Genomic DNA, 13,382 nt, shown 5'->3' with positions numbered 1-13,382 from the left:
CCAAAGGGATCTAAACACTAAACATAAATAATATTATTGCCCATTGGCAATGTGATTTCCCGCTCCCTCTTGGCCCGAGCAACGCCAAGTTACCCTTTGCTAGTATTTTATATTAAATAGTATCATCATTGATAGCGTTGTATTATTTTGCCACAAAATGGTCCAACTCTCTATCGCTTTGTTTACAAGCTAATATAAATCAATAACACTCATGAAGTCATGAATTGACTATAATATGTCTTTGGAAAAAAAAATATGAATGTTTTTATGTTGACGTACCTCATATATGAATGTAAAGGCGTACATAAGGTAATAGTGAGTGTTACTACTACTGTTTGCCATTGTCAAGATGATTAATAGGTTATATTGTACCTATAAACATTCATATCTACTTAAAACACTATTATTTTTGTATAGATAAGATGACGTCGAATCAAAAAACAATCAAGTAATATGATATTTTTGAATTTGAAAACGACATAACAAACTAAGGAGCTTACTTAGATAGGTATTATTAAGTGGTACGAGTAACACATGCACTTAAGCATTTCCATAAAAATAAAAACCAAGGAACCAAGGCAGCAATTGTATTTGGTTTTCCTATGTGAGGTAATTTTCCTTAGATTTGCGGTTTTCTTTTAAATAATGAAATAAAAAAAAAAAAAATAACTACATATTATAAATTAAAAGTTGAGTAATTTTTTCATTTTTGTCTTCCTCCAAGTAATATCCTAGGCTAGGATATTAATAACTATCACATGTACATAAATAACTATTTATTTATTGACTTATGTAAATTAATCGTAGACAAAATAGATATTTTGTGTATTGCAGCAACACAAAAACAATCATAAGCCAAAGTTAAGAAATTGAACATTTTTCCAATTATATTTTTACATTATTATCTTCTTTCAGTACTATTTAATTTCGATTTTTTTCATGTTATATTTAAATACGAGGTTTCATTATAAAACCAAAGGACAGCTGAAACAAAAGTTTTGCTTTTATCCTATGACTCACAGTGTAAAATGTCGGAGTAACAACAAAAAATAAGCAACACATGCACCTTTGTGCGGCAGTGTAATTACCGAGAAGGCTGTAGAGACAGTTGGCATCTCCATTTCGACTGCTTAAAACATGCATTAGTCCATTACAGCAACATAAAACCAAGAAGAATAAAAAAATCAGCAGAAACAATATGATTGACTTATGGCCTGCTTCCATATACTTATCTTCTGGGCCTGACCTAACCTGTTGAACTTTTCAGTTTTGGGTGTCTTGGAGAATGATGTTTTTTGCACCTCACATCCAAATTTGAATTCGCTCCGAGCAGCCATTATAACACTCTGGCACGGACACGGCTTTCACCTTCAAGATCTGCCAATCAGGTTGCCAGCTTTTCGAGGCTGCCTTTTCTTGAGAAGGAAGGCATAATGAATAGATAAACATTCCTAAATATGTATTTATTCATATCAAAAATTGGTTTTGAGTTCTTTTTTTCTTGTTTGCATAAAAATCACATTTTATAAAATTTAGTCATGTCCCCAAACTATGACTGTACCGTTTTTGGGGTTGTATTTACACCCCTCCCCCCGGTACAATAACGTTTTCTATGGGAATAATCAAAAACTGACTTTGGCAAGGTTTGAAGTCTCTCAAGTTATTTTTGGTTTGAGAGGTATACTACATGCATTATTATTAGAAATTAATAATAATTAATCAACTTGTGAGTCGAAATTAGCCATTTCGAGACTTTTTCCACCTCCCAAATATGATTCTATGAGTCAAAAAATTTACTTTTTTTTCCTATTATTCTTCATTTCAATTTTTTTTTATTTTGATAATGAATTTTTGCTTATTTAGGGGCAACTGGCGACACCCACATAAAATAAATAAGATAAATTTGTTGATACAAGTTAAGGATCATAACACAATTCACAAAAAAAAACAATCTTTAGAATTCGTTATTCAATAGGATTTGACGTACTAATCACACGTCAATAATTAGTTTTCGAGCATTTTCAATTTGAATTTTTAGTGTGCATTTACCCTTTTTAATAGATTTGAAACGTTTGTGATTAAGAAAAAGGTATAAGTAAACCATATATAAATGAACTTATTCATTGAAAAATTTTGTTTTTTTTTCAAATATATGCTTATTTTGATATACATGCATGCAATCTTGAGAATAAGCAATTTAACGTTAAGAAAACACCCGCTTTTACGGACTTCATTTGAAAAAGAATAACGCCTCGATTATTTTCCATTGTATTTACGCCGAAATTGTTCAATTGCAACGTAAATAATACATATTTCATTTACAAAGAGTATTTGATTGTAAAAGGTCAAGCTGAGCTGCAATATTGATTTGTTTTGTATTTGATTGAGGAAAGAATCACTAAGAGGTTGATGAAATATAAAATATGTTTCCTTTTTTAGACAATCTAATTCATCTTCTCGGGATTTCAAACTTTTTAACACTTATCCTGGATATGTTTATGCTGTCATAAATATATATTTAAATCCATATTGTAGCTCAATTTTATGAAAAATCATTCTAGTTTGTTTTTTTCTGATGACCGGCTACATAATATCCAATAATCAATGTTGAATTAGTGAATAGATATTATTACTAAACGGTTCTTTTTTATTTATTAAATAGGTGTACAACGAGAATCGAGTTTAATCTAGATCACATCCTGTCTTTTTTGATGGATGGGCCATTATTTGTTATTATATTTTTTAAATTAAATAAAAATTGTTTTAGTAATTAGTTCAAAACATGAGCAATGAATTTATATATGAATTAAAGTCATATGTAGGCTACATGGGTTCAGTAAAACCCTTAGATTACGAGTCACATTATTATCGAGGGATAGTCCTGCTCCTAAAGCAAAATTACGAAATAACTTGTTTAATTCAAAAAGTAATGTATATGCAGATTATTTGTATTTTACAAATGTAACCGTTCGTAATTTATGGGGTATTTGTAATCGAATATTGGATTTTAGGGCCGAAATACAACTCTAGTATGAACATAATGGTTACCCAAAACTTGCAGTAGCATTTAATTACGATTGTATCCATGTTATTTTTTATTACGAGGTTGTTTCATTAAGCAAACAAACGACAGCTAAATAAACAGTATTCATTCCATGTGTCTAGGTGTAAAAATATCGGAGGGAGAACAGCAAAAAGGGATCCCCTCCACGCCAGTGGCTAGAAACCTGCTATTACCGATGTCATAGCTGTACGAACTCCCTATGACAGCAAGTAGTTCATTACAGCCTCATACAACCCAAAAGAACCAAAACTTCTGCACAATTCCTTCAATAAATACCATAAAATTAGTATTTCGTTATTAAGAATGACTACTGGGGTAAAGGAAACCAAGAAGTGCAATCTATCCACATAATTACGATTCAAAATCAATCTCCAGCTAAGGATCTTTAATGCTATGATAAGAAAATCATGACGAAAGTTCCAAGTGTGAAAACTTCTGGAGAAAAATTATATTTTTTGACAAAAAATTCAAAATATTAAAATTAAAAAAAAAAGTTTGAAATATTAAATTTAAAAAAAAAAAAGTTTCAAAATCCACTAACCTACAAAAAAAAATCAAGTATAAACTTTTTTAGGAAAAAATTTCAAAAATCATAAGTAGTTATCAAAAAAAAAAATTATATAATAAAAAATCAAACATCTACTCTCCCAAAAAATAATATATATATAAACTCCTTAGTTATTCACAAAAAATATTTTTGTTTTAAAAAAAAATCAAAAATCCATTGGTATTACTAAAAAATTAATTTTTTTTGGAGAAAAAATTTCAAAAATTAACTACTGTTGACAAAAAATTTAATTTTTGGGAAAAAAATTATATAATTAAATTTCAAATATTAAATCGTTTGGAGCAAAAGTAAAAATCCATTGCTATTCACAGAAAATTATATTTATTGGAAAAAAAACTTGAAAAATTTAATTCAATTTCAAATATTTTATTTTACGTTAACAACAAAAATTCCTTAATTTTTGGGGAAGGAGCTTGCGGACGCCCCTGCGTCTTCATCACAATTTAATCAGTCTTGGAGATCGATCTTTGAAATTAAGCCTCAGAGAGAGCCCTATTCATATTTACTACGTGGTTTACTTTCAAATATTGAAAAAAATAAAATCATTCAAAAGGGATTTTTTTGCTTTTCATGATTCTAGTTCAATATTATTTTTATGCTAAGACACCATTTACAAATTGCATTCTTTTAAAGAATCCATGCCATTTGTTGAGATCTAACAACATAATAAATAATATTACATCAACTCTTTTTGCAATGTCTCTGTTTTTCGTATGCAAAAATGTTTATTACTTTTATTTATGAACATACCCAGCTTAGTATGTTTTGCTTAATATGCAATTCTATTAATAAAATAAGTATTACTAGTATTTTATCTTTTCGAAACTCCTTGGATTTCAATCTTTTATCTTTAAGTTATATCATAATGAAATTCGTGAAATAAAAGTAATTAAAAACGAAAAAATATGTACATACTTGGATACTTATATACGTATTATATATGAGATTTAGTTATACTCTATACCGATGGTCTATTTAAGTGTATATAAATGCATATTCCGGGGTTTCGTTTTCCCAGGATTTATTGCAGTTTTTGGATACAAGAAAAATTCGCACTGTACTTTTTTTAATACTAAACTCTAGAAAATGGGAACAATTATTTTTCAAAGTCTATTTTCTGCTATCCTTGCTTTGTTACTTTAGTATGCTAAGGCAATCAAAACATTTTATTCATTATAAATTATATAAAACAACATATGCCAGACAAGATACATGTAAAAATATTTTAAAATTTAGTTTTAATCAGGTATTTACTTGATTTTTAATCTGGTCTTTTCAATACTTTAAAATTTAAATAATCGGAACTTAGCCAATATTTATTCAGCACCTTTTTTATGGCAAGTTTGTTTGATATGTAATAAACAAAAATTTTAAGTCTAGGTATCTAAATGACTTTTATTTAACCTTTATGGATCATTTTTTTAATACTATGTTGATATTTACTTTAATGACGTTATTTTTTAGAATGAAATATTTCTAATCATTGATAAAAAGTAATTTTTGTTATGTATTTTGGCAAAAGGCTTAATTTCTATTTTTTTTTTTTTAATATAAAAAGAATCAAAACTGTATTGTAATTTCCTCATTTTTTCAAAACCGATACTCAAAAGGTGGATTATCCTCTGCAATGGCCTTATCCTTGGGTTCTATAACAATAAAACATATAATCATAATGATACAAGAAAATGGGAAATAAAAATACATAGGTATGATGAGTAAGACAAACCAAAATCGTAGTCCTTCTCCTTAAAATTAAATTAAATATTTAGATTTTACAATATTTATTATCTTCCAACGGGATCCCGGTATTTTCTGGATAGCAATCGTACTAGATTTTAGAAATAATATACTGAAAGAGTCTAGTTATTTACTGGTGATCACTTAATAATAGGTTTAGTTAAAAAGAAATCAATTATTTTTCCAAAAGATGCCTTTAGTAATGTGTGTCTCGCATTGTATAAGTCTAATCCATTTACTATTTTAGATAGTGTTTCGTACCAAAACAAACTTGTTAGATAGTTTTTTGTGATTGTTTGAACGCACGTCAAAGAAGCATAAGCGAATAGAAAAAATACCTCATGTTTTACAGTTTACTTTCAAAAAAGGCAAAAACGCAAGCCAGGCAGCTGAAAATGTAAATAGTGTTTAAGGTCTTGATTCTGTATCGGGCTAACCGTTTTTATTTACCCCTCTCTATTATACAAATTTTCGGAGGTTAAGAGTCATTTTCCCCCAATTTTTCAATGAACAATATTGTAGAACATAAGATTAGCTGTCGATTGCATTAATGAAAACATTGTAAACCGTCTTCCTCGAGGCCGAGTCTGCTCCCCGATGGGCTTCTGGGACAATTCCTCACAGATAAACGCTGATATCTAAATCGTCTTCTTGTACCGTGTGTCCATGGTGGCAACTAGGACAATGTTTTCTTAAAAACCGATAGCTACTTATGTATTCTACAACATTGTTCCTCAGAAAATTTTGTAAACTAATTACTCTTGACCTCTCAAAATTTGTATAATAGTGATAAATAAATGATAACGGTTTGCCCAGTAACTTGTATTGTATAAGTCCTTATATAGGATTGAAGACTACAGTCCTGCCTAGTTCAGTCTCGAGCCGGTCCAGTTCAGTTCTAAAGGTTATAAAGTTTGGTGTTTCATGACGCCACAAAACTTTATTTCTTCCAAGGTTAATAGAAATACAAGGTTAGAACATCATGTTATCAGGCTTGCTAGAATTTTCATTTGACGTATCATACAGACTTCTAGGCAAGACACACAGGTTTTGACGTCATAGAGAATAGCAGCGGTACTCTCACAGTAACAGTCAAGGAGGGCGAAATACTTCTACTCCTAGTAACATTTATTTTCTTTATGACGTCACTATTAAAAAGCGTGGTGGAAATATACGCCGGAAACGCGTTATGGTATAAACTTGTATTTCTATTAATCTTGATTTCTTCTAGTTCTAAAGAGTTCTAGTAGTAACAGCCAAAGACTGACAGTTTTTATGACTTTTCCTAGAACTGATAGGACATGTCCTAAGATTGGACTGGACTGGACCGAATAAATAAGATAGTTCTTATTCAACACTAACTCTAACAACCAATGACGCTATATTTTGGTTTCTATCAATTCCGTTCTGGTAATTTTGATGTCAAAGATGCAAATCAAATGTCAAATATGTGTATAAAATAATGAAAATCTTCGATTCCGACCGAAATATAAGTATTGTTTTTATTGTGACGGAGATTAACATGCATATATTTATTTTTTAAATCCATTTATAATGAAGGATTTTTGTTTATTATAGCATATTTAAAATTTTGTTATCTGGTTTTATGCTTTAAGGCAATTTCCCAATTAATGAGACACCCTAATACATACATAATTACATCTCTAGTTATGCATGTTTATATGCTTGGATATTGCTTTGAATATTATTATTATCAATATTTTAAAAACTAGAATCTTGGATGAACGTTGTACATAAATAACCTATTTTTATTGTTTATTTTGAAAAAAATAATATATTTAATTTGTTTACCCGATCTAAATATTTCTCGTGAAATCATTTTTGTTTTTGTGATAGATAATTATTTTTATCATCCATGCATATCCATAAATAAAAACGTGTACGCGTAAAATGCTTAGGATTTACAATCCTAGGTCCAATGTTTGCGTCACTGGCTTCTTCTTTTTTTTGGGGGGGGGCCCTTAAAGTTTCTGAAGCCCCTTCCTCCTAATTTATTATAATATAGGTATACCGAGTGGTCTATTAATATCTGAAATCTTTTAATTTTAAACTTTCAACAAGATATAATTTATTGATATACTTTAAATAGGTGTATCTGACCTCCTTAATTTGCCAATTACAGAATCTCACACGCGAGCAAATGCTCATAATTTACGTTTACAAGATTTAAAATATCTCCCCCATCTTGGGGCTATAAAGTTTTGCCGGTTTACTAATGTTATTTTACTTTATATCACTAGAAAATTACCACAGTTGGTTAGAATGGACTATCAACTGATATTAGGCTTTTTTTCAATTTATGTTTGGAGAAGGGAAGTTTGTGAGATACAATATAGATCTCCAGGCTAACTGTCTATGCCGTTATGAAGTCGCAGACGCTGGACAGGAAGCTTAGGTAGGGTAGGAAAGTGAAATTGAATCTGAAAGAAGTCAAGGAGGCTACCCAGGCCAACCATTTGAAGTTTATGCGGTAGCACGCCAAGGATTTTGGCGTTTCGGACGAAACCTTCCGTAGGACCATCAAAAAGGATGGGGACAAGAACCTTGTGAGGTTGGAGAGGCCACTTTTGACAACAGTAATGAAATAAATCCACTCCCTCAGATGGAAGACTCTTTTGAATGAGTTTTGAACTCTTCCTTTACCTTTTAGCCACCTACAGTTTTAATGCCAACCCCCTCGACTACACCTTTTGGGGGCATGTCGATAGGCAGGCATGCAGTGTCTGTCATCCAAATAACAACAACCTCAAGGACAATGTCAACTAGCACTGGGATGCCATGTTCGAGGACTACGTGTACACTGGGTGCAAGGCCTTCCGTGGCCGCCTGGAAGCAATCATTGCAACCAATGAGGGCTACAGCGATGATTAGAGTGGCCAAGACAACTTATTAGTTATTTTTATTTTATTGACATAGCCTGGTTGATGAAATATATCTTGATATAGTTCTAGATTGAAAGTGTAAAGATTTATTCGCCGCACCCGGTATATCATGACCCCTTTTTGTCTAGTCGAGTCAATGTCTCATTCTTGTATGTACTCTACACCACCTTATCTCATCTAAGTTATTACACGTATAGTTACCTAATAATTGGCTCTAATATCTTGCACAGCGGTAGTTGATGATAGTGTCTTAAGCACAGGGCGATAAGATAATTATGTATAAGATTTTTTTTTCTTTAATACAATGTCTTTATGAATATATTTTATTTTTACAGAGTGCATGCTGGCGGATTTCATTTCCGGCTCTGCAAGTGAGAAAATCCCCTTTGTATTTATGCCTCTTCCTGGACAACTCATTTATCCAAGTGCTGAAATTGCCATATCGGATGTGGACACTCATGGAAATCCCGTTCTTGCACCAATTTGCGTTGTGTCTGGTGTGGATATCCTTGAAGCGACTGGCTGGAGATCCTTTGAAAACATTAGCGGAGACTCATTTCAACAACCATTTCAACTTCATCGAAACGATGATAAAACATATCTACAGGTAGGGTACTTTAATTTAAAATGAAATAGTATTTAAAGTATGTTCATTTGATGTTTGAATGCGACATGTCCAAGGATTACAAAAATAGTTTTGCCTTCCAAAACTCAGTAGATAATTTTAAAGATTTTGGCTAATTTTAGTAACAGGTTGCTATAATATATTGATAATAAATAGTGTGCTCAGAACAAATTTATTTTACCGAACAATAACAAAGAATAAACAAAACAAATCGACCATTTAAACATTTTACGTGCTTCAAATAAAATTGAAATAGACACACGTTACATTGCTAACACAAAAATACCCAGTGTATTTTGTTGACGGCTATCTATTCCCTCATCTCACTTGATACGTCATAGGTATTTCATAACCTATGATTTTGAGAAATAAATTAACTAATAAGTTATGCTAGAATTTTAATATTATGAAATATGTATTTTTTTAAAAATGGAGAAATTATAATAATTATTGTCAGGAAGTATATTAGAGATTAATTGGAGTTTGTATGATTTATTTTTTGGCTAAACACCAGATGAGTTTTGCCTCTTTTTCTGTTTATTTTTTAAGTAAAAGTTGCATTATAAACTAAAGGTAAAGACGTGCAATACGACTGACAAAACCTTTCAGATATAATTGGTTATTTTGTGATTTATGTAACCAATTGACAACAACTAAGGCCCTGCCCACATGTATACGTTTTCCAAAGAAAACGCATAATATTTATAAGTTTTGGGCTCTATCCAATCGAAACCGTCTTTCCGTTTAAACTTAAAACGATATTTTACGAAAATTACTGATAGAATTAAATAATCTGACAAAGCTGTTTACAAGTGGAATAACTTGTAAAAGTTGTAACTTGTATAAACAAATTGAATAACCTAAGTGGAGTTAGTTTTTATAGGCCGAATGCGCTCATTTCCTCTTTCCTACTTAAAAGATCCCCATTACCCATGGTATTTTTGTAAGAGAGTGAGACATATATTAGTATCACTAAATTAAAGCCATAGATAATATCAGCTGCCTTTTATATGCTTTTGGGGTACAAAATCATATGAACCTTCTACATCTAAAATAGATTTAGTGAAGGGAACATATTATATTAATATTAAAATTATGTATATTTATTTCATTTTGTGTTGATAAATCAATTTACACCAAACATAAGCAAGAATTCTTCTTTTTGAGGAAGACAATAACACACCCTCGACCTATAAAATAATGAACAAAAAAAAAACAGAAAGACCACACGCATTTCTTTTTCTAATCAGGAAACTTAGATTTTTTTCTTTCTTTGCACAAATCCCTTCTTTAACCATTAGATAAATCAACATTCTAAAATGGTTAAGATTAAACTGATTTATTTCTCGTGTGGGTGCGACATTTTTTGAATCCGAATTACGGAAATACATCATTGTTTTGAAATAATGCCCTGTGGACAAGGAGATTCTTACATTAACATACTTAATTTAACATAAATCAGTATCCTATCGTAACTCATGCTAAAATTAGCCCAAATCTTTAAAATACCCCTGGGGAGGTTTGGAAAGACTTAGGGTGAAGGCAAAGCTGTTTTTGTAGTCATTAGACATACGACAAACGAGGTATGATACAAAATATTTTTATTTTTTTTCAATTCTCAAGTTTATATCTTTACTAAGTTGGTACACATTTCTACAGCGTTTGCATTGTTTTTAACAGATAAAAAGGTTGGATATCTTATGATCTATCATTTGAAAGGAAATGTGGTTTAATCTTACTCAACTGCTTGTTCTTGAAAAAAATTACAATTATTTTATGAGTATTGCTTAGTTAGAGAACATGTGCTAAAGTCCTACCTAAGAGTGCTGACTACGTCAAAATCATGTTATTTATCAAGTTATATTATATAAACCAATTTTCCTGACGTTATAAATTGCATCATAATAGAAGGACACAAAGTTGATATTTTATCTATAAAAAATGGTCTAGTTTCCAATAACCCTTGATGAAACTCTATTAAATGGGTTGGATTTATGAATAAAAAAGACTTAACTCTTACATTACATTGAATACTACTTTATGTCCAATGTAAACAATTATATTTTAATTAAATCAAAAATCCCTAAAAATGGCTAGAATTGTACTTTTTTAACGATTAGAGAAGAAAAAAGTAAACCATTTATAGAAAAATATCTTATTATGAAAAAAGGGTTTTTATTGTTACGAAGCTTTGGGCACCAAATGAAAGACATCAAAATTGTGACGTCACGCGAAAACAATCTGTTTTTCTTTATTTGAAGGGCTGTCATCGCTTTGTTTTAATTATTGTAGAGCAGAATGCTTCTAGATGAATATATTTATACCTCAAAAAGTAATTTAAGTATCGAATGAATTCTAATGAAAAACACCCCAAAAAGCTACTCTTATGCGAAAGAAGGCGTTGTTTTCTTATTCCGAATTCAGTTTTTAAATATATATTTTTGTTATGTTGTTATACACACAATAGAGTGACAGTTAATTATTCAAAATTTAGCAATACGTAAAAGAAAACTATTTAGGAAGAATTATACGACATTTCAAAAGTTATTAAATAATTTTCCCCAAAATTGATTTTTTTCATTCCACTTTTTCCCACATTTGTTTAAGATTTGTATGTGTCTAAAACAAATTAAAATTACTGATATTGTCAACAAACGTTTCAAATATATATTGCAGCATAACGTTAAAAAATGAAGAGAAAATCAAATTTGAAATTAGAAAATAACAATTTCTTTTTTATCCGAGTAGTACATGCTTTTTTATTTCAAAAAATAGTGATCACTCTACGGGACTATTATTTATTTCTATAATCAGCTATTTACGTTTTATGTAGCTATATAATATATCATGGAACATGTCTAATTTTTCTCTTTTTTTTTTTAATTAAAAATATAATTTAAACCTGAGGAATTACTATCGGATCTTGGAGTTGGAAATTTAATTCCTTCACAATATATATATTCATTATAAATATTTCATTTATAAAATTAAGATGCTTTTTATTTATATAATATAATATATTCATCTTTCAGTGGTTAGGAGGTGATAAACTAAGGAAATTACTGGAAGGAAGATTGGTTTTGGTACATCTTCTTTGTAAGGACACTATTCGACACACTGGAAAACAATTGTTCAGTCCCTGTGTGGCCTTCCGTGTTGCAGGATCTCCGGGTAAGGGTTTTTTCTATTCTTAAGGATTGTCATAAAATATTTAATTACCCATTATGGGTATTCAAAATCTATAGGGATATATCAGCTCGTCCAATTTGGACGCGTCTTAAATATTAATAAGCGTTCAAATCAGACGGCTGGCCTATGGTTAAAGAGAAGATTTGTGTAAAAAAAGAACTAAGTATAGCAAATAGAAAGTGACAAACGGATCGCTTTCTAATTATTTGGTCATTATTTAGTGGGTCGTGGGAGTGTTCACATCTCCCTCGAAAAGAAGAATTCTCGCCTTTCTTTGGTGTAAATTGATTTAAAAATGAATAATAAAATGAATATATATGAATTGGAATATAATTGTAATATTTTCTCTCCACGTATGCTATTTTAAATGTAAAATGTTCTCCTTTTTATACCCGTCACCCATTTTCTCCCTTCTAAACCATTACACAGGAAGTTGATATTAACAAGGATCTTAATTGAGGTGTATCATAAGTCTCGCCCTACTTTCTTCTCGCACTGCAAAAACAGTTTATAGTATAATATTTACAAAATTACGTAATCATAAATATATACAAGTGACGTCATCATTAATCAATTTGAACCATTTTGTAACAGGGCTGTCAGGTCTTTGGTTTCCCCCAAGATCTTTGTTTTTACATAAAATTTTTGGATTTTAGTTTCAAAAACGTACAGGGTGGTACAGATAAATTGGAAAATATTTAAAGGCTATAACGAACAAACTAAATGCAGTATAACCATATTTTTGTTATTATTTGAAACCTACACTTAATGAAATTCAACTATTTATAAAGAGATCCACCTATTTTGATAACTTTGACCAAAAGAAGCCAGAAGCTTTGGCAGGCCCGTCGTACGGTTTCAATATTTCCATTGTACTAGCTCTGGTTTTGCATTTTTAATTTACATTTTATGGATGGATGGATTAGCCCAAGGAAGAAATTACACCTTCCAAGAATACAGTGGAGTCCCCCACAAGCCCAAAGAACTGCAGGAGGTCTTGACCAGAAAATTTCCTCACTTTCAGAGCCAGAAAATTCCCTCACTTTCAGAGCCAGAAAATTCCCTCACTTTCAGAGCCTGAAATTTGGCCTGCAAACAGCCTCTACTTGAGCCCATGGTATTTATATCTCTGGGGGAGGGTCGAGCAGGAGACCTGTACCTAGTATCATTCGTTTGTGGAGGCCTTGAATTATTTCATTATTCGTACAATAGCAAAATATACGAGGTGCATTTAGGCCTACAAAAGCTTCTTTGCGCCGTGTGGCCGTGGTTATCAAAAGAGGTAGATTTTATTTA

At 30.8% G+C, this 13,382-nt stretch overlaps 1 protein-coding gene across 3 annotated transcripts in view; it reads left to right on the top strand.

The window, feature by feature from the left end:
- Positions 1 to 13,382, top strand: part of sha (shavenoid) — a 117,440-nt gene that overhangs the window by 76,169 nt on the left and 27,889 nt on the right. For all 3 annotated transcript variants that reach the window (XM_040714151.2, XM_040714152.2, XM_040714150.2), the window contains 2 exons: positions 8,608 to 8,879; positions 11,930 to 12,068. In XM_040714151.2, coding sequence (XP_040570085.1) covers positions 8,608 to 8,879; positions 11,930 to 12,068 — 411 coding nt within the window. The remainder of the gene's footprint in view (positions 1 to 8,607; positions 8,880 to 11,929; positions 12,069 to 13,382) is intronic.

This window comes from Lepeophtheirus salmonis, chromosome 8 (genome assembly GCF_016086655.4).
Source record: "Lepeophtheirus salmonis chromosome 8, UVic_Lsal_1.4, whole genome shotgun sequence".
Classification (NCBI taxonomy): domain Eukaryota; kingdom Metazoa; phylum Arthropoda; class Copepoda; order Siphonostomatoida; family Caligidae; genus Lepeophtheirus; species Lepeophtheirus salmonis.
The sequence above is the reverse complement of the archived record's forward strand: the minus strand, read 5'-3'. Positions and strand labels throughout refer to the sequence as shown.